The sequence below is a fragment of the Geotrypetes seraphini genome, chromosome 9 (assembly GCF_902459505.1).
Source record: "Geotrypetes seraphini chromosome 9, aGeoSer1.1, whole genome shotgun sequence".
Classification (NCBI taxonomy): domain Eukaryota; kingdom Metazoa; phylum Chordata; class Amphibia; order Gymnophiona; family Dermophiidae; genus Geotrypetes; species Geotrypetes seraphini.
The window spans coordinates 1,664,328-1,686,917 of NC_047092.1; the positions used below are offsets into that span (position 1 = coordinate 1,664,328).

Below are 22,590 nucleotides of genomic sequence, written 5' to 3' on the forward strand. Positions count from 1 at the left end.
GTTTGACAGAGGAGGTGACTTTAAAATTGTGTAGTATGTTACATATAAATGCCATATGAGCCTAAACCACAATAAACATGCACATAAGCATACACCCATCTTTGATAGCACATTGTTTAAACCCTTTAATTCCCTAATAGTGCTTTCCGTAACTTGATGTTGAATGAGAGTAACATGCATTTGGAAAGGCAGATCTCCCATAAGAGCCATAGAAGACACGTTGCTTCTGAGCAACAAGGCCAAATAAAGGGTTAAAGTAGGCATTCACACGGGCAGAGTGTAGACAATTAGAACTTTAGAGAATATCGTTATGCACGTATCTCCCCAAATGTAGACGTCAGCATTTATGCAGAAACCAGAGTGGAATTGTCCATATCAGACTGATGTGTCCTCCATTTCGTCTGGTGATATGAAGATTTTTATTGTTCCAACATCAAAATGACACTTTCACCAACTCAATGACTCGACATGTACATGTTTCGGCCATCAGGCCTGCCTCAGGAGTCATTAGCTCAGGGGAGGAACCTGGGTGAGACTTTTGCATTTCCCTCTTTAACGCCACCCTGCATATCTTTTATCTTTCCAGACCCCCAGCCTAGACGACTCCCTTCTCTTCTACAACTTTCCTACACTCACATAAACCCAGCTATTTCCACCTGGAATGTACCTCTCATCTCTTGCTACTTCTGACTCTCTTCAGGGACACTTCTGAAAAATACCCATCATTAAACTATAAGCTACCGCTAGGAGATCTCTTAAGCCACACTGTGAACTCATCCTCCCCCCTCATTCCACCCATCCCTAGGCTCACATGACATATAGAGACCCACCCACCAATCACTCTCCACCTGTTGCCCAACCAAATCCAAACAACACAGAATAAAAGTAGCTAAATTAAAACTATAAATCAACAACCCCAATGCTATACCTTAAACTTATAATAATCTTACCCATCATGTGCTTTTCCTATTCCAGTTATCAGCCAGGGCTGATATGCTGAGCCCAAAACACCCTCCCAACTCATCCCCCACAACCTGAGAGGAATCTCCTTTTCCTCAAACATATCTATTTATTTTATTTATTAAATTTTCTCCCAGGACAGCTCAGAACGGTTTACATGAGTTTATTCAGGCACTCAAGCATTTTTCCCTCATAAATGCCAAGCCAGTAAATAACAAAGAGGTCGTACTAAAAGACCTCACTGGGACATAATCCTGACCACTGAAACCTGGCTTAAAGACAATGATGGTTACACCAGGTACAGTATATGTCCCTCACGCTATCTCATTTTAGCAGCCTCCTGTACACACAACGGAGTCACATCCATTACCTGCCCATGACAAATGGATTGCAGAGAAATGTATTTTGGTACTAGATCTCAATATTAGGTGAACAACTTGTATTGAAAAAACAGGCCCTGCCACGGATAACGATGCAAATCTAATTGTTTGTACTAGATCCCTAGTCTGTATCAAGTTAGGAGACAACCTTGTATCGTAAACTTGCTCTGTAATTATGTCAAATTGTAACCTGTCAACTATATAATATGTATGTTTAACCTGTAAGCCGTTCTGAGCTCTTCGGTTAGATAACGAATGAAATAAATAAATACTATATGTGTGTTCATGCGTATCCATAGCTATGAGCATTTGCATCCACTGTAGGCGCTTACGCCTAGATGGAAGTATGTTTTCTGCGACTGTTCAACAAAGGAGGCTCTGTAAGATCATGAATAACATCCACAGAATCATCTGTCTCTAAAGAGTGGAAACAAAGAACATGACATGAGCAATTGAAATGTTTCACCCTGTTTAATAATAATAATAATAATAATAACTTTATTCTTATATACCGCCATAAATATGAACCATTATTTACTGATGTCCTTGTTCAATGCACATATTTATATTGGTTTATATTTTGGTTTGTGCTGCAGGACAATTTCCCTTCTTTTCTTTTTTTTTTTTTGACAGATAAAAAGGCTGCTTAAGAACATAAGAATTACAGCTGCTGGGTCAGACCAGTGGTCCATCGTGCCCAGCAGTCCGCTTACGCGGTGGCCCTTAGGTCAAAGACCAGCACCCTAACTGAGACCAGCCCTACCTGCGTATGTTCTGGTTCAGCAGGAACTTGTCTAACTTTGTCTTGAATCCCAGGAGGGTGTTTTCCCCTATAACATCCTCCGGAAGATTGTTCCAGTTTTTTACCACTTTCTGGGTGAAGAACTCCCTGACCTTTGTACGGAATCTATCCCCTTTCAATTTTAGAGAGAGTCCTCTCGTTCTCCCTACCTTGGAGAGGGTGAACAACCTGTCTTTATTTACTAAGTCTATTTCCTTCATTATCTTGAATGTTTTGATCATGTCCCCTTTCAGCCTCCTCTTTTCAAGGGAGAAGAGGCCCAGTTTCTCTAGCTTCTTGCTGTACAGCAACTCCTCCAACTCATTAACCATTTTAGTCGCTCTTCTCTGGACCCTTTTGAGTAGTACAATGTCCTTCTTCATGTACGGCGACCAGTGCTGGATGCAGTATTCCAGGTGGGGGTGCACCATGGCCAGGTACAGCGGCATGATAACCTTCTCCAATCTGTTTGTGATCCTCTTAATCATTTCTAGTATTCTGTTCGCCATTTTCGCCGCCGCCGTGCATTGCGTGGACAGCTTCATTGACTTGTCTACTAGTACTCCCAAGTCTCTTTCCTAGGGGGTCTTTCCGAGTACCACACCGGATATCCTGTCTTCGTGTATAAGATTTTTGTTACCAACATGTATCACCTTGCACTTATCCACGTTGAACCTCATTTGCCATTTTGTGGCCCATTTCTCGAGTGTGTTTATGTCTCGTTGTAGGTCTTCGCAATCCTTCTGTGTCCTCAGTACTCTTAATAACTTTGTATCATCTGCAAATTTAATCACCTCGCTCGTTGTACCAATTTCCAGGTCATTTATAAATATGTTGACGAGCACGGGCCCGAGCACCGAACCCTGTGGCACTCCACTTGTGATGCTCTTCCAGTCCGAGTATTGTCCATTCACTTCCACTCTCTGTTTCCCATCCGCCAACCAGAGTTTTCTTGAGTTTGAGAGAAGAACTGGAAAGTTGATAAACAGAATTTATTTCCATGTACTCAATTGTTACATTTGTTATGGAGCATGAAGGATCAGAATAATCCACCCCAAAACCTAAGAATTGATATGGCATTGCTAGGAAAAAATGTGGCTCAAAGCAGTTTATAAACACCAAAGTGCTAACATACAACAGTAATCAACAGAATCATAAAATACAAGTTAACGTAAATCCAAACTGCTAAAAAAATCAATTAATTACAATCAAACATCACATAAAATCTACAGCACAAAAGAAGGAAAGCTTGAACATTGACCAGGATTAGCCATATTCTCCCAGTTTTGCCTAGTTTTCTACCAACGCCTCGTTGAAACAACGCGACTATGGCCAAATCCACTACAGTAACTACATCATTATCATTGCTTTATGAGAAAATTCACCTAAAAATGCGCAGAGAGCAAATTTAATCTGCTTTGTTTTCAGAACCACATTTTGCAGATTCATTGTGGGGAATATTCAAAGCAATTGAACTGGCCAGAAGTGGCTTCCGGTTGGTTAAATTGCTTGTCCAGGGCTGTCCATCAATATTCTGCAGCACCTAAATGGTTAAATCGCAGACCGCTAAACTGAAAGCCAGCTATTTTGTGCTCAGACCAGGGGTGGAGTCAGCAGTTATGTGGTTAAGTGCCAATCTTAACCACTTAACTGGTCTTAACTTAACTGAGCTGCCTAAGTGGTTAAATCGGACCACATCAAAATCAGTCCTATCTTTTGCAATATTCTTATGCAAATAAGTGTTGAATATCACACTTAGAGGGACATTCTGTAAGGGCCACTTAATGTTAGGCACCGACAGGAGTCTGGCACTTAATTGTTTTAATGTAACATGAGAGGTGCGATAATTGATTGTGCCCTTAAAAGCCGATTAAAAAACCATTTAAAAAAAGATCTAGGTGCCACCAGGCACCTCCTGGGACCAGAAGCTAACATCCGGGCAGCTAGCAGGGCTTAGTGAGGCTGCATGCCTAAGTAGGCGTGTTTAGGGTAGAGTTGGCTTAGGCATTAGAGAATGACAAGGTGACAAAATTCGTCACCGTTCCCGTCCCCGCGGATAACCGCGGGAAACCATCTTCATGTCATTCTTTAAGGAGAGAGGGAAGAATCAGAGTATGAATGGCCACAACCACTGACCCGCAAGCTTTGCTTTGAAGAATGCCTGTGTAGAAGGACCGAGGTTGAAATAGACACTAGAAAATGACATGGGATTATTTCCCGTGGTTATCCGCGGGGACGGGAATGGTGATGAATTTTGTCACCGTGTCATTCTCTATTAGGCATCACTAAGCGTCGCTAGGCGTGATTCGACAATGAACCTAGGCACTGAAAATGTAGGCCTTTAAAACCCTGCAGGGCCTACGTTTGATGTTAGGGGTCAGTAGGCACGATTCTCTAAGCGTCAGCTGAATGTGATTGACACACAATAGACGCCATTTATTCTAGGCATCCGTCATTTATAGAATCAGCCCCTTAATGCATAATAAATAGCCAGTCGCACAAATACGTTCAGTCAATGCCGATGACTGGACATGACGTAGCGTTGGCCATCCAGGAATACCACCAGTGGCAGTTACGAAAATGCTCACTGTTGATGGTCGAACTTCTCCCCCCGTTACGTTTAGAAATAGAAGAAATTGGTTTTCTCAGTTGGGTCTTTTGAATCGGACATTCTTTGCTTGCTCTATTAGTCTGACTTTTAACACCAGAGTATTTTAACCTCTAACATATAAACAGAAATACTGGTTAGGATCAGCAACAGATGTGATTTTATTTTACAGTGACTGAAGATATCACCAGGCTGTGTGTACTGGGTACTTTCAATAGGATAATTATGTAGAAGATCCTTTCCCGCTGTTGCTGTACAGCACATGGCATATTTTAGCTCCATTTGAGGGATGCAGGAAGAAAAGGCAGCCAAGATCATTCCACATGAAAAGCTGCATAATCACCTCAAAAAAAATGACACCCTGTAAATTATTTTATCAATGCAATCCAGATTTACATTTCAGAAGGCAGCAAGCCTTTGGAGATAATACAAGGCTTCAAGCCTTTACATCTCAAAAGAACCCTATACACTTAAAAATGCATGTTATAAACAGAACATATGAAAAGAGCTCTGTCGAAAGGATTTGTTAGAGATGCTAACCAGAAATGAGATTAGCATGCATTAAAAGGTTCTTGTTGTCAGAGTATGGGGTAAGATTGGTTAACGTAGCTTGTTTTAAAAAAACGTTTGGACAAGTTCCTGGAAGAAAGTCCATAGACTGCTATTGAGACAGGCATGGGGGAAGCCACTGCTTGCCCTGGATCAGTAGCATGGAATGTTGCCACTCTTTGGGGATTCTGCATGGAACGTTGCTACTATCTGAGGTTCCGGAATCTTGCTTACTCTTTGAGATTCTGGAATGTTGCTACTATTTGGGTTTTTGCCAGGTACTTGTGGTCTGGATTGGCCACCATGAAGACAGGATAGTGGGCTAGACCAGTAAGACTATTCTTATGTTGTGTTGTAATTGGTTCGAACTGACACAGTCAAGTGACACGCCAATTAACACCATTTAAAACAATTAAGTTAGGCAGCTGTAGGGCATTACCAGCGTCAGTCCCTAAGTGTGTCCTGATGTCCAATACTATGTGCTAAGCTTTAGGAGAAGGAACTCTAAGAGAGAAGAAAAGGTCGAAATAAGATGGATACATCACCATTTAAACATTTCATCCTATTACAGTTATCTGCATGTTCATAATACGATTGTCTAGATAAATTCCGATTGTTTATACAGAGATTGAGGCACAAACTTTGAATCTGTAATGCTCTCTTTCAGTTAATGCTGGCATCTAGAGATGTTATTTGGCCTCAAAACACTGCTTTTGCCGCATCCTCTACCATAAAAGGATGCTTATCTGTTCCATAATTAAAATGGACAAATTCTTTCCAAACCACTATTAGTTTTCCAACAAAAAAGGAATTATTTAGTAAACAATGATTAAAGGACTAGTGATGAAGAGCTATTCTTTCTTCCAAATTTTGCAGCTGAAAGCTCAGAAACGCATGGTCAGAAAAAGTTTAGCCAATTTTGCTACTCTGCGACAGACTTCTAAGCTCTTCAGATAAAAGCAAAAAATCAATTCATGAATAGCTGTTATTCAGCTGCAATTAACCAGCCCATGTTGCTGCATATCTAACTATCTAGGTGAGAGGTCGTCTGGGGGTGGAGCTTGGCTGTGACCAAGTGGCCATTTTTAGTCTGTTAACTGGCTAAGTAGGGTCTTAAGTACAGTTACCAGATTTTCCATCCGGAAAATCCAGACTAGTCCCGCCCTAGCCCCATCCCATCCCTGCTCCCCCCCCCCCCCACTACCTGCTCTCGTCGTGCATGAGTGTGACATGATGACATCATGCAAATGCACTTGTGCGCACGCGCGGATGAGCTCCTGCCCGACAGTGATTCGTTTCAAGCTTTTCAAAACTCAAAGTGCCAGGTTCTGAAAAGCCAGCCGGATCCCCAGACGTGTCCTCAAAAGGAGGACATGTCTGAGGTAATCCAGACATCTGGTAACCCTACTCTTATGTGTTTCTCTTTACTAATGAAAAAGGCCCAAATTCTTTAGATATTTACCTAAGTCATTGGAGGTAGGATTGAGTCCTGTAGTCAGGCCATATCTATCTGTTGATGTCAACACACAGTTATAATTACCCTGAGCAAACTAGTTCCCTAGGATGCATTTTCACTTTTGAAAGGATCTCACCAAAATAATAACTAAATCAATTTTCTGTGCATAAAAATTAGCCATTTTAATTAAAGTATCATCTAAAAGTGCTAATCAAAATCAGAAATTGGCCAGGAGAATACGATTGGATAAAAGGTCATGGATTTAATATACTGCATTTCTAAAGAACCACCAAAGTATTGATTTTATTTAAAAAATTTCTTACACGATTATATCCTACAGTTCTGAGCAAGTTCCAAAAGAATACTCATAATTTAAAACATAGAATTCATGCTAGACAACAAACCTCGAGACAGACAAAGTACTATCATACATCAAATGGTCTAAAGGCCAGCATCAGTGCATTAGATCAACCTCACTCTTCACATTTACATGAGAAATATCGCTCAAACAGTACTGTTTTAATCAGTTTCCTACAATTTTACACTCTTTGCTTCAAGCGGCAATGCGTTCCACAACAGAAAACCTTGCACGAGCGATGGAGACGAGACAGCTTCACCTGCTTCGATGAAGGAACCTCCAAACAAAGCTGATATAGGTTGAAAAGAATCTTCTTAGTATGCTACAGCTTAGAAACCAAAGTGCCTTAAAATCAATTCGAGCAGATATAGTAGTTATATACAGATACTTCGCACTCCTCTTTTAACTGAGACATATCCCCTCTTCTATGAAACTGCGCTAGCAGTTTCTATCGCGGAGAGCCACGCTAAATGGCCAGCGCTGTTGCTCCCGTGCTCATAGGAACTCTATGAGCGTCGGGAGCAGAGCGCGGCTCCCCACACTAGAAACTGCTAGCGCAGTTTAATAGAAGAGGCCCTTAGTCAGGGATGTAAAATTGACCATCCCGTTTTCTTTTCATTTTTAAATTTTCTGTACTCATCAGATGTGTTTCTTGCAAAAACATAATACAGTATTTGATTTTAACAGGCGTAAATGTGTAAACACCTTTTTTCTGTTCAATAGGGTGATTGAATCTGCAAACATTTCAAAAAAATAATTAAATACCATACACTGCAAAAGTATAAAGGCTAAGGGGCTCATAATCAAAACTTAAACATATTTAAAAACACGCCCAAGTCAGCACTTAGACAACCTAAAAAACAGGTTGTCCAAGTGCCAATAATCAAACCGATTTTCTGAACATGTCGTGGGACTCTTTAGGCCTATGAATTCCGCTCTGCGCCCAGAGCTAAAAGGGGCGTATCTGGAGGAGTGGTTAGAGCAGTATGTGGGTGGGATGGGGGCCGACCTAGACTTAGTCGTCCTGTAGGGATAATCAAATGTTTTACTAGACATCCTGGATGAAACTTAAATGTTGTGAGTTTGTCTCTGCAGTGGTTATCTGATCACTTTGGATATCTTTGTGGCACTTATACCTATTTTTATATCGTCTAAGTAAAGATCCCCACACACTCCTCTAGTGTTCACTCACCCCTTCACACACTCACAAAGATTGGAATAAAAAAGTACATACTTGCCTCCAGAAGATCAGCACCTGGTATAGGAAAGCCTAGTAGAGCTGCACACAAGTGTCTTAAATATTGCTAGTGAACCATAGGAGGACCCAGGCCCATAAGCCACTCTAACCATTACATTTATGGTGGAAAATGTGCACCCACCAAAGCCCCCCAAGCCCCTACTCTACTGCCATAAGGACTATTAGGGTTGTAGTAAGGTGGGTGTAGGGGGTTTTGGGGGGCTCACCATAACCTATAAAGGAGTTCTGGTGAGATGTTTATGTGGCACCCTTTTTGTGAAGTTCACAGCAGAGCCCTCTAAGGTGCCCCACTGATCTGCTGCTATGTCTGGGTGGCCAGTCCATTATAAGATTGGCCCCTCCCACATCCAAATGGTCTTGTTCTGGGCATTTGGGACTTGGACTAAATTTTGTTTGGAAACGTGGTATAAATATGGACGTTCTGGTGGTCTGGACGAACAATAGCCTGGATGTCCAGAGAGGCCATTTTTGAAAAAAAAAAAAAAAAATAGATTCTAGACATGGAAATAAATAAAGACAGACAAACATATATTCTAGCATCCGTTAATGTAACGGGCTAAAATACTAGTCTATATATATTATACTCAAAGATAGGATGCAGTTATATGAGGGTAGTTTGCAAAGTTTGGTAAAAAGCAAGTTCAACAATGTAGTCTCCATCGAGGGCTATTCACATGGGCCAGCGAGTTTCCAGTTTTTTTGTATCATAGGAAAAATAAAGAAGCTTTCAAAAAAACTGGAAACTCGCTGGCCCATGTGAATAGCCCTCGATGGAGACTACATTGTTGAACTTGCTTTTTTACCAAACTTTGCAAACCACCCTTGTTGAATATGTCCAGTTATACGTGTGGCGACTAATTAATTGACATTAGAATAATTGTTAATAAATACCAGTACTTGGTGTTCACAAGCATGAACCGGCACCAATTTTCCACGGTGCATGTAACAGACATGTCCGTAAAGATCACACCTAACGTCTCTTGCATGCTAATGCAAAGGAGTGTTGACATGGGAGGGGCTTGGACATGTCAGGGCGGATCTGGCTTCTCTTGTGTGCACTTTATAGATTAGTTGCATTTAGGCATCATTATTTACACCAGCCAAAGACATGGCATGAGTAGTGAAGCTGATGACTTACATGTAGGTCAATAGTCTATCATAGATTGGACATGAAACTCTGCCACTATAAAATACCAGCTTAATGCCCAATTTTGGGGTGCCTAACATTTAGTGAATTTTTCCCTGACTGCATTCTGTGTTGGAGACAGGAACTGGGCATGGACTGCAGTGGCATAGTAAGGGTGAGTGGCGACCAGAACGGTGGTGCCCCTTCCCCACCCCACCCCTGCCGTGCGTATGCCTCCCTCCCCTTCCCTTTTTAACTTCTCCAGCGTGAGCAGCTTGCCCACATTGGTGTTGGCTCGCCCTTTGATGTCACTTCTTAGGCGCAGATCCCAGAAGTGATGTCAGAGCGAGCACCAATGCCGAAGCGGGCAGCAACCTCAAGCTGGGCAAGTTAAAAAAATACGGGGAAAGACAAGGGGCAGGCGTGCACGGCAAGGAGAGGAGCAAGAGGGGGGGGGAGAAGAGAGGAGGAGGGATGCCGCACCCTTAGGAAGAACGTCCCCCCCACACTGGACACTGCAGTTCTCTAACTGTTTTCACCCTGTGCTATCATTTGAGCAGACTGCGTAGAAGCCGTCAGGCCTCTTCCAGAAGTAGTAGGTGAATTTCCACTAATTGTGAAAGATTTTAACGCCCAGCAAAGAAGTCTTCTCTGTAGTAACTGTAGAGGACATGCTGGACCCTCCCCCACTCCCAACACTGCACAACCTCTGCATTAGCTGCATGTTAGTTTTTGCTGCTAAAGTGTGGTAAATGCAAAACCTTAGGACACATTGGTAAAGGAGTGGTAAAGTATTCTCTGTTTCCCTTTGCTTGCATAATTCATAAAATATTGCAATACTAAGCTTATATCAGAATCAAACAAGTTCATCATGGAGTTATACTCCGCTCTTGGAAGGTACAGTAAGAACGTAGTCTGATGAATTAGTAAATATTTTCTTTTCGATTGTTATGTTGGATCTTTGCAGAATAAAATTTCCTCTTTAAACCTTGTTTTTGATGTGTATTTTTGAAATGCAGATAAAAATATGCTTTCAAACCCAGAGCCAAGAAAAGATAAGTTTTATTCTTCATAAAACCCACTTAATATAGACACAAAGAAAATGACCCCAGGGACCACATGGCCTATCCATATGCTGTATAAATGCCCTTCCCCTCTCTCAGAGATCCTCTGCACTTGAAATTCAGATACAGCCCTTCACCTTCATCAGCTCCACAGGGAGGCTGTTCCATACATCCACCACTCTTGCATAAGAACATAAGAATTGCTGCTGCTGGGTCAGACCAGTGGTTCATCGTGCCCAGCAGTCCACTCTCGCAGTGGCCTCTAGGTCAAAGATCAGTGCCCTAACTGAGACAAGCCCTACCTACGTACGTTCCAATTCAGCAGGAACTTGTCTAACTTTGTCTTGAATCCTTGGAAGGTGTTTTCCCCTATAACAGACTCCGGAAGAGCGTTCTAGTTTTCCACCACTCTCTGGGTGAAGAAGAACTTCCTTATGTTTGTACGTAATCTATCCCCTTTTAACTTTAGAGCGTGCCCTCTCGTTCTCCGTAACTTGGGGAGGGTGAACAACCTGTCTTTATCTATAACCCTCACCTTTATCAGCTCCAGAGGGAGGCTGTTCCATACATCCACCACTCTTTTCATACATAGTTCCTTAGATAACTTCTATCCCCTTTCCCCTTCATCTTATTGACCTTCATTCTAGAGTCAACCTCCTGGGCACTTATGACATAGAGGTATTCAAATATCTCTATCATATCTCCCCCTCCCATCTCTCTTCCAAAGTATACATATTGTTATATGGTTACCGCACTGGGCTGAGGACCAGGGAAGCCTGCTTCAAACCCCATTGCAGTCCTCTGTCATCTTGGGAAACTCACTTACCTTCCATTAGCTAAGGTACAAACTTAGACTCCCTTTTATCAAACTGCATTAGGGTTTTTTATCACCAACCACTGCATAGAATTTATACGAGCATTGGAGCTTGTACCGCAACAGCCAGTGATAAAAGAAACCCCTAACACAGCTTGATAAAAGTGGGCTTTAGATTGGAAACTCTCTGGGGACATGAAAACACCCTACTGTACCTGAATATAACTCAGCTTGAGCTTCAACTGAAAAGCACACACTAAATAGAAATATTGAGCTCTTTAAGTCTGTCCTCGTAAGCTTTTATGACCATTTTATTAGTCACTGTCTGTGCTCACTCCATCCTCTTTATATCTTTTTGAAAGTGCAGTCTCCAAAATTGTACACAATGCACCAGATGAAGTTTCACTTGAGACTTATACCGAGGCATCTTCGCCTCCTTTTTCCTGCTAGCCATTTCTCTCTCTATGAATCCAATCATTCTTCTGGCATTTGCAATCACATTTACTATTTGTTTGTACACAATTATCTCTGGGTCCCACTCTACCTTCCGCACCCAAGTACTTCAACCCTTGGCTTTTTGTAATCCAAGCAACGCTGTATGATGGATTGGAAGAGTGCTTTTCAATTAGGTGAGTAGGTGTTTCAGCTACCTCAAGACTTAGACAAGACTCAAACTCCTTGGCAATCACATAAACATCCACTTATCTATAAGCCTAATACTCAGTAACTCTATTAGTTTTTGGTCTTAAAATGACTAAGTTGTCCATTTAAATGATGTGGATTGCCATCGTACATAGGATGTAAAGACTGGAATTGAGAAGTCCAGGTTGGAAGATACTCCATTCAAGATCTGCACCATCAAAGCTTTTTCTAAAAAGCCACAGGAGCAGCCATTTTAAAAATAATCGTTCACATTGAAAAAATGAATGGCACAAGCCTGATAGTTTCCGTGCAGAAGTGTTGCCAATTATGCCTGAAAGTAGCCACCTGGCCAATTTCCACCAGACAGTTCCCACCCACTCATAATTGACAATTCCCCTCCATGACCAGACATACCCAATAATACAACCCCCCCCCCCATACACACACACACTCATTCCACACAAGAATCCTTACACTAACACTCGGGATCTCCCCCTAACCCTAACACTTAAGAGCTGCACAAACTCAGGATCTCTCCCCCTAACACTCGGGGGCTTCACATACTCGGGGTCTCCCTTTAAACCTAACAATTGGGAGGCTGAACATATTGGGGGTCTCTTTTGCTAACATTTACACTCGGAGACTGCACACAGAGGAGTCACATCCAGAGCAGTAACTGGTGGGGGGAGGGGAGCGGGAGGGGGGGTTGGAATGTCTGGGAAGGAAAATCTTGGGGAGGAGGGGAACAATCCGGGGAGGAAATTGTCCAGATGGGAACTGGTGAATGGGAACTGTCCTTGTGGCTACTGACCTAATATAGTTCTGCCCTTACTGACAGTTTTTACAGATGCCCCCTCCCTCCCCCCCCCTACAATCAGAGTAAATATTCTCTGATATTTTCCCTCCTTGGAAAGCTCCTCTCCCTTCTCTAGAGCATGGTTCCGTAATGAAACCGCGTGGGACATTGACGTGCCGGCGTGCAGAAGTCGGGCGTATTCTATAACAATATGTATAACTTTAGCGAACGCCATGGTCTGCCCCTGGCCATACCCCCTTTTCACATTTGTACACTTCAACTGAGGCATACTTGTAATAGAATTGTGCTTTACAAGTTGTGTTTGTAACTTTTAATTAGTCCGAATTAGCACCAATTACAAAGAGTTCTCAATTATCAGTGCTAATCAATTAAGGAGTGTGCATGTATTGGCTACATTTACCAATCAATGTATGCATAGAATTTGGGAGTACTTACTGTACAGCTCCTTCTTTTGTACCTGGGCAACGGAGGGTTAAGTGACTTACCCAGAGTCACCAGTGGAAAAGGTGCCCAGTTCCTCCCCACTTAACCAGTTAGAGATCCTGAAAATGAGCCGTCAACACTTATGTGAAAACTGATTATTAGGAGCACTTGAATGATTAACCGGTTAGGGTAACCAAATAAATTATTCCCCTCCCCCCTTTTACAAAACGGTAGCGTGGTTTTTAGTGCCAGCCGGGGCAGTAACAGCTCGGACACTTATAGGATTCCTATGAGCTTTGGAGCTCTTACCGCCACAACCGGCGCTAAAAAACACGCTATGGTAATGCGGTAACCCAAGCTGGTTAAGTTCCAAATACTGCTTTAACTGGCTATGTATTAGCCAGAACCACACAAAGCAGAGAGTGAATGTGAATCGCGGACATGGGCCAGCATTGACTATCCAGGAATAACATCTCATTTGTGTAGTTTCATCTCTTTAATAATAACCTTCGTTGTAACCAAGAGAGGCGCTGTGACCCAGAGACCAATGTTAGCAGTTAAGTTCCTTGGTTACAACCAAAGTTATTATTAACAGTGGCGAGCGAGGGGGAGAGAAACCCGGGGCGGTGGCGCTCTTCCCTGCCACTTCCCTGACCCCCTCGCCACACGCGCCCTTTTCCTGTACCTCTAGTTGTTCACTGCGTGAACAACAATTACAATGTGCTCCTTGTGACCGTTTTGGCTCTCCCTCTGATGTCACTTCCTGTGATCGGCACCTGGAATTGACATCAGAGGGAGCCAACGTGATCGCAAGGAGCACATTGAAGTTGTTGCTTGCAGGGGTGAACTCGAGGTACAGGGAAAGGGAAAGGGGCGCGCACATGGCAGGGGGAGGAGTGGGAAGAGACAGAGGAGGAGGAGCTATCCTATAAATGGCCCTCTGAGTTGGGCGCAGTTAGCGTTTGGAACCAGAATCTCTACCCAATTCTGGGAGCAAAGATTTACACCAACTGAAACCTGGCATAAATCCTTTCATCTATGGTAGGCGCAGACCTGCCTAATTCCAGGAACTCCTTGATCCTCCCACGCCCCTCTCATGGCCACACCCCCTTTATGGATCCATGTGTGAAATTTTACACACATCTTTATAGGATTCAAATGTATTTGATTTGTTTAAACATTTATATTCGTAGTTGAACACCTGAGTAAACCTTCAGCTCGTACAATAAGTTGTTCTTGGTACAGATCTACTAGTGGAAGCTTCATATTTGTGGATTTGAGTATTTTGCTCTCCATTCTTCCCATTTTTAGCTTTTTAAATTGGACAGTTGCACATTTACATTTGTACAGCATAGTTTTGGAAGGTTTGATATCTGCAGTGATATTATCAAATAAGAGTATCGAAGGCAATCCTAGATGGTAGGGTCCTAGCTTAGAGAACCTTGAATTTAAGGGGCTGTTTTCAAAATGGAAGCAACAGGTTGGTGAAATAAGCATCTGTTTTTAAAAACATCATTTAGGCCTGCTATTTAATCTCCTAAATCTAGGCACCTAGCAATGAGCTTTCGCCCTCATTTTTTTATCCACTTTGCAGGAACCGAAATTATGACGTATGGGAAAGATAGCCTCTTAAGTTATCACCTGATAGAGACTGGTTATTGAAGTGTTTTTAAAAAAAAACAGACATAAAGAATTTCTTGGATAAAAGATACAGATGTTCCCAGACGTGACAAAGGGAACCGACAGTTCTTGCTTCTTAAACCAGGAGTAACAATGACGGGGGGTATTTTATACATTTGCGATATCCTTGCAAATGTATTGTTAAATATAGATCTAATACATATATATTCTTTGAACCATCACAGTTAACAGAGTTTCTCATCATGAAACGCCTTGAAAGGGTTGAACTAACAACAACTTAAAGTAATTAGAAATACTCCTACTACCACAGTTAGATAATTGCTTTTCCTCTTTCAATTGGATGTGATTCCATTACCACTTTTTTCACTCATTAACAATTCTTGGATCAAATTATTTGGGATTTTAATATATTATAACTGAAATTTCTTTTTCAATATTCTGTACAAGAAGTGTTCTTGATAATTTGTTTTAAATGCAAAAAAAGAAAAGATAGCCTCTTAAGTATAGATGCTCAGAGAAGAAACATTTCAAAATCGCCAGATCTAGTGCCTAATTGGCCTGAGAATTTGTGTCTCACAAGGAAACGATGAAAATGACGTTCAGTAAAAGGTCATGCAGGTCAACGAAAAGCACTTACTGTTTTCTCTCTCACTGTATTCTCCTGCTCAGGCTCTCCCTTTGCTATTAATTTTGGTTGTGGTTGAATCTCTTCAACATGTGTTTTTTCATCATCCTTTGGCAGAATTTTTGAAATTGCAATAGTCAAAGCTTCCTTCTTAAGTGGTTTCTCCTTGATATATTCTTTCACTTCTGACTTTTTTTCATGTTCCCGTCTCTCTATAATTTCTCGTTTCTGAGCTCCTATTTCTGATGGTTTAATGTCTCCTAAGGTCGCAGTCTTTAGATCCCAAGTAGGTCTGCTGACTATCTCCTTGATTTCCGAATACGTTCTATCTATTGAAGGTGTTCTTGACAATTTTTTGGCTGTAATTTGGGGACTTTCCTTCTTTGACTCTTGTTTATCTTTTGATTTCTCCTCAGACCCAAGAAGTAAAGGTGATGACATCAGAGTTTGAGGTTCTTCTCTAGAAACGGCTTGCATCTGAGCAGCAAGGGACTGCTTGGATGGTGACTTGGAAGAGATTGGCGGAAGAGGTGGCATTTTACCCATATCTCCAAGTTGTCCTGCCAATGCTCTCTCAGTCTGACAGTTCAAGCACAACCATTCTTTGACCTAAAACACAAGAAGTAGCACATAATTAAAAATGGTTTCCTTAATGTTAGGACCAAATAGTAATTCTTATAACACATTATTTATTTGTTTATATTTGATAGAAAAATATTTTTATATTTGATCATCAAAGCAATGAACAGAACTAGCAATTAATTAGAAAAGGGAGGTGGAATAGAGATGAATAAATACTGGTGCCACAGACACATAATTCAGGAATACAGCTGCCATAAGGAGAAAGAGAAACACTAAGCAGCTCAAAATATATCTTCAAATTAAGAGTTAACCCTTTAATTGGCAGATGGTAAAACGGCTGCTTTACATAACTTGATGTAGAACGAGAGCAACAGTGCCAAGTAAGAGGCATTTGGAGATGCAGATCTCCCGTAAGAGCCATAGAAGATGCGTTGCTTCTAAGCAACAAGGCCAAATAAAGGGTTAAGAGTTAACTCATCAAATAACTTCTTAAATAAGAATTTTTCTAACAGACAAACGAGGCCTGATATTGAAGACAGCTACACACGATGCAAAGTTAAGGCCCAGCACCCCTGCTTCCATTTCAAAGGTGTTACCAGTCATTGGATAACTCCTTTTAAGCAGGTAGCACCCCACTCAGTCTAGATTCTACTCCCAGACTGCTCCAGGACCACCATATGGACTGGACTCTATAAATTGCACTCAGAAGTGGGTGCCAGAAAAGGTCAGTGCTGATTCCAATGTTCAAACTTTAAATTCTGACACTTGCTGAAATCCGGTGTAAATGCTGGTGCCCACTAGAGCTGCCCAATTCAGGGAAAAAAATTTAAATTCAATGCAATTCGGCTTATTGAATCGATTTTTTGATTCACTTTTCCTGCACAATCAGGTGCGTTTTTTTTCAAATGTTTTTCAAAGAAGAGTGACCAAGATGGTAAAGGGGATGGAAATCCTCTCTTATGAGGAAAGACTAAAACTTGGAAAAGAGATGGCTGAGGGGAGATATGATTGAAGTCTACAAAATCCTGAGTGGAGTAGAACGGGTACAAGTGGATCGATTTTTCACTCCGTCAAAAATTACAAAGACTAGGGGACACTCGATGAAGTTACAGGGAAATACTTTTAAAACCAATAGGAGGACATTTTGTTTCACTCAGAGAATAGTTAAGCTCTGGAACGCGTTGCCAGAGGTTATGGTAAGAGCAGTGGTGAGGTAAGGGGAAGAGTCCGCATTAGGTGCCATCTTGGTGAGGGCACAGGTACCCGTCCTCCTCTTCGCCCCCCCCCCCATTGTCGTGCGTGGTGCTGCTTCCCTTCCCCCGTACCTCTGTAACATTCCTGGTGCAAGCAGCAACCCCCAACGTTCTGTTGCACCAGAGTCAGCTCTTGTTCCAATGTCAGAGGAAAAGAAGATGCTGGCGTGACAGCAGTTTAGGGCTGCTCCTCGCACTAGGAATGTTACAGAGGTATGGGGGAAGGGAAGCGGCACACGTCAGAAGGGAAGGAGTATATGAAGGGGGTAGGGGGCCCGGCCACCTTTCACCCTTGCTACACCACTGGTGGTGAGAGCAGTTAATGTAGCTAGTTTAAAAAAAGGTTTGGACAAGTTCCTGGAGGAAAAGTCCATAGTCTACTGTTGAGACAGATATGTGAGAAGACCCTGCTTACCCTTGATTGGTACAGGAGAAGGGTATAGCCAAGAACAGGCAACCATTGCACAAACATAATACAAGCGTAAAACAAGCATATATACCGACACTAAATACCAAATCAATGACTGTGAAAATAATAAGTCCTTTGCTTATTGACCTCATCCACAAGGATTAAAATCGAGCATCCTTCATTGAGGGATCTGTAGCTAAACCTCCCAACAACAAGCAACAGTCAACTTGGGCCAGCACTTTCTTAAGATAAGAGGAATCGGCCACATTTAAGGCCAAGTGGATCAATTGGTGATCAACTGGTACCCAGTGCAAGATGCCAATACAGGAGCACCCATTAAAAAGGGAGTGTTGTAACTTAACAACCACATTTCGGTATCACTTGTGCATGCAACTGAATTAGCGCACGCTAAACGCTAATGCGTCCATAGACTAACATGCATGCGTTAGCGTTTAGGGCGTGCTAATCGGTTAGCACACCTTCGTAAAAGAGGGCCTTAGTCGCTGCTAGCCGCAATTATGTAAATGATACCTGTGATTTACATGCGGCAGGCGCCATCTTTCTAGGTTCTGGCCAAACATTTATAGAATCAGCCCCTAAGTTCAGAAGCTAATCACCTCTCGGTGCTGAGCCTCTTCTAAAACCACTTTGATCTAAATTTGTCGACTCGGCATATAAAATCCTCCAGCTGTAGCCTATTGCAATTCTCTGTTTCATGCATTGTAAACTATTCTGGCCAGTTCGGTTGGTTTTTTGTTGTTTTTTTAATGATCAAGGGACTAAAAAGTTGAAATAAATGTGAAGGAACTGGGTTTCTTTAAAAGTATAAAGCTGAATGTAGCATGGGTTTGCCAGGTAAGGCTCCAGAACTTGAACTGACTCTGATGCTTAAATGGAGAATGTTCTGTTCAAGAAAGAGATGTTTTTCCCTGTTTGTCCTGAATCTGAGCTGCCACTAGAGACAGATTACTTACAATAATTGTTGCCGTGTCACAAAGGTGTGGGAGGAAAGGAGGGAATTGTGTTGATAATTGCCAACCAGTTTCCACTGGATTTAAGTAGCTTCTGTGCTAATTACCTATTTTCTGGAAACAAATACAGTGTATGTACAAAGTTTCAGTGGGGAGAAAGCAAGACTTGCAGCATATTATCCCTTCCACTCCCTCCCCCCCCCCACCCCCCGACACACAGAATCTTATTCTTTCAATTACACTTCCCCCTCCGAGTCCATGGTTTCATTACTCGCAGATTTGATTATTTGCGATTTTTGCCCGGTGGTTTTTAATAACAGAAACGCTGCATCCTGGACCATCCCCAGACCTTACCTGCTGGTCTAGTGGTGACAAGGGGCAGGATCGATCTTCCTACGCTCCTGCCTTGTTCAAAATGGCTGTCGTGAGTTCCTCTTGAAGTCTTGATCTTCCTATGCTTCTGCCCTGTTCAGATCTGTCATCAAAATGGCTGCCATGAGTTCCCGTTGTAGTCTTGAGACTACAACGGGAACTCGTGGCAGCCATTTTGATGATGGCTCTGAACGGGGCAGGAGTGTAGGAAGATCGATCCTATCTCGCTTCACCATTAGACCACCAGATAAGGTCTGGAGAAGGTCCGGGATGCAGGAGGGAGGTGGGGGTGGATCAGAGTTGACCCTACAAGTTATCTGCGATATTTCAATATTCGCGGGCTGGCTCTGCCCCTAACTCCTGCGAATACAGAGGAAGGAGTGTATTAGATTGAAATGGTGCGGTGGCCGTGTTAGTCTACTCTTCAAGGTAATATGTAGAAATGACACAAAAACATAAAGAAAAAAAATACCTCTTTTATTCCTGATTTTCTGGAGGTCATGACAAAATGCAGTCATTAAAATGGTCAGGAAGGGTAAGAAGACAATATGGACATAAAAAATTGCATGGAAGCAGATACAGCAATATAGATATGTTACAGTGAACCGAATTTAAATATTCATAGGAAAGCAGTAGAGGGCCTATAGTTAGCATACGTTTGGAGAGCCATAGATGGGCATTAGAGAGATAGGGCCAGATTTTGTAAATGGCGCCATACGTTATGTCCTATTGCTGCGTAACTTAATTGTTTTAATTGGTTTTAATTGACCATGCCGTTAAAAACCAATTAAAAACTCATTTAAAAAAGTAGGTGCGGGGAGTCACCTACTTGAGTAGGCATCATAATCATGTCTACAGCAAGGTTCCTAACTGCACTTAAGATCAAAGTAGGCGTTTTTAGGGGCGGAGATGACCTTAGATACCATTAGATGCGATTCTCAAAAGAACTTAGGCATTCGCAGCGTAGGCCAGTTTTGTATAGGTGCCGTTAGCCGCAATTCTTTAAAAAGTGCCTAAACGTGATTGATATGCAGCCAACACTTTTTTTTAGGCAGCTGCTGATTTAGGTGCCGTTTACAGAATCCGACCCATAGTGTCTACTCAATGCATTACTAAACAGTTAACTAACTTTGCCCGACATCTTGATCTCCAACTGTTTATTACAAATACATAATCAAGAAACTTTCTGCATGCAGGATGAGTCTTTGAAATTGGATGCTGGATGCAAAGTGATGCATGTGGGAAAGAGGAACCTGGGTTCTGTGTTAGGAGTCACTGCCCAGGAAAAGGATCCGTTAAAACCCTCAGCTCAATGTGCGGCGGCTGCTAAGAAAGCAAATAGAATGTTAGGAATTATCAGGAAAGGAAAATGTTAGAATACCCTTGTATCGCTCTAGGTTATGGCCGCACCTCGAATACTGCGTGCAGTTCTGGTCGCCATATCTCAAAAAAGATATAGCGGAATTAGAAAAGGTACAGAGAAGGGCGACAAAAATGATAAAAGGGATGGGGTGACTTCCCTATGAGGAGAGGCTAAAGTGGCCGGGGGGGATATGATAGAGGTCTAGAAAGTAATGAGTGAAGTGGAAAGGGTAGAGGTGACTCTTTCCAAAAATACTAGGACTAGGGAAATTACTGCTAGCTGAGATTTATATGTTACAAGTAGAAAACCAAATAAGTGTAAACATGCAGACACTTTCTTTGGAGATGTAAATTTGTGCACTATTGAGGCTGTATCTGAAGTCCTATTTTATAAAGACATATATAGATTTTTAAATAACTGGACACCATCTTTTCTAAAATTTGACCTACAGGGACCTTAGTGGCAGAACAAAAGGGATGACAAGAAAATACTAGACTTCAAGAACAAATGGGATACCTATGTGGGATCCCTACGAGGTCATGCTAAGGGATAGGGTCACTAGGACTTGAATGAGCGGGTCAGTAGAGTGACAGTATAATTACAATTATATTTTAGGGGGTCAGTAGACTTAAGAGGGTGGGTAAATAGTGTGGGCAGACTTGATGGGCTATAGCCCTTATCTGCCGTCATCTTTCTATGTTTCTATGTTTCTATTAATGCTAAAACAGTGCGGAAATGGGAAGTTTGTTGGCTGTAACAATTCTTTTCTGCTGACATTTTCTCTGCTTTTAAGAATGGCTTGCAGATTTCTTTCATTGAGCCACTGTTATGATGGAAATGCATCATTTCATGGTACATTTCTTCAAGGCTCTCCCGAAATCATCTTTATTGCTGGCCTGCACGACAAGAAGGCCATAATTCAGTATTTACTTGGAGAATCAGTAGACAACCACATGGCCATATGACCACCGGTTGCCATGGCATCACCCTTCCCATGTTCTTTCATGCAGCGTCCAGATTAGTTAACTGAAACCTTTGCCATTTATATGCAACATGATAAACGAGGACTGCGTCTAGGTTAATTAAACTACTTGACCTCCTGAAATTTGTCCTTTTTATTCTGATGTTGTTCTATGGAAATCCATCATTTGCATCCTTTAAGAAGTGGATCAAAGTGCATTTGTCTTCCAATCTATAAACTAAAATTTGAACTATTGTATTTTGTGTTAGCCCGAGCAGTAAATGTTGTGTAGCTTCTGAAAATGTAATGGCTACATATCAAACGGAATATGCTCAGTGCTCTTTTTCTAAAGGCTTTTTGTCTCTACGCTTTTAACCTAAGTAAAATCATCAAATATTCAATTTGGGTCAGATCTAAGATCTATTAAGTCCAGCATCATTTGCTCAGCAGTGGCTAATCTAGGACACAAGATGAGAAATAGGGACTCTATTCTGTCTGTTCATTCCCTGGGATAAGCGGTGGTCTTCCCCAGCTTGGGTGATTATTAATGGACTTTTCCTCCTCTTTAAAATAAGATATGATAACTGCCTTGACCCCACCTTCTGGATTCACATTTCACACCTTAATTGTATGAAAAACTACTGACTTGTCCCTCATATCACCCACAGGTAGCTCTTAAGTTCAGCTACTCATACGAAGGCTGGTGAGTATCACATCATACAATTTCTTTTCAGAAGGATACTAGTGACCAGGTGGCCTGGATTGGCCACAATGCATGATGGACTATTGGTCTGACCGAGTAGGGTTATTCTTATGTTCCTATGATACAAATAGTGATGCACATTGAGAAAAAATTTAGAGGGCTCAATGGTATTTAGAAAGCTAACTTACTTTTTAGGGACACTGGCCCATTTTGTCCATGAATCTTGCAATTCATTTTAAATTTGCGTTTTTAAGGCACCAATAGTAATTGTAATTTCTTCAGGAAGAGTGGGATGTGGTCATGTCCCTTCTGATTTTCTATTAGAGTTATTGCAGTATTCTGAATTAGGTGGAGCTGGTGCAAACATGTTTTGGTTTGACCAGTGTACAGGGCATTAGAATTACTTTACACTAGTGCTGCCCGATTCACGATTCGAATCGGTCACCGATTCACTTCGGGTGAATCGATTCGAAT

At 41.9% G+C, this 22,590-nt stretch overlaps 1 protein-coding gene across 1 annotated transcript in view; it reads right to left on the bottom strand.

Moving 5' to 3' along the window:
* Positions 1-22,590, bottom strand: part of PCLO (piccolo presynaptic cytomatrix protein) — a 283,861-nt gene that overhangs the window by 164,273 nt on the left and 96,998 nt on the right. The window contains exon 5 of the mRNA XM_033958826.1: positions 15,515-16,111. Coding sequence (XP_033814717.1) covers positions 15,515-16,111 — 597 coding nt within the window. The remainder of the gene's footprint in view (positions 1-15,514; positions 16,112-22,590) is intronic.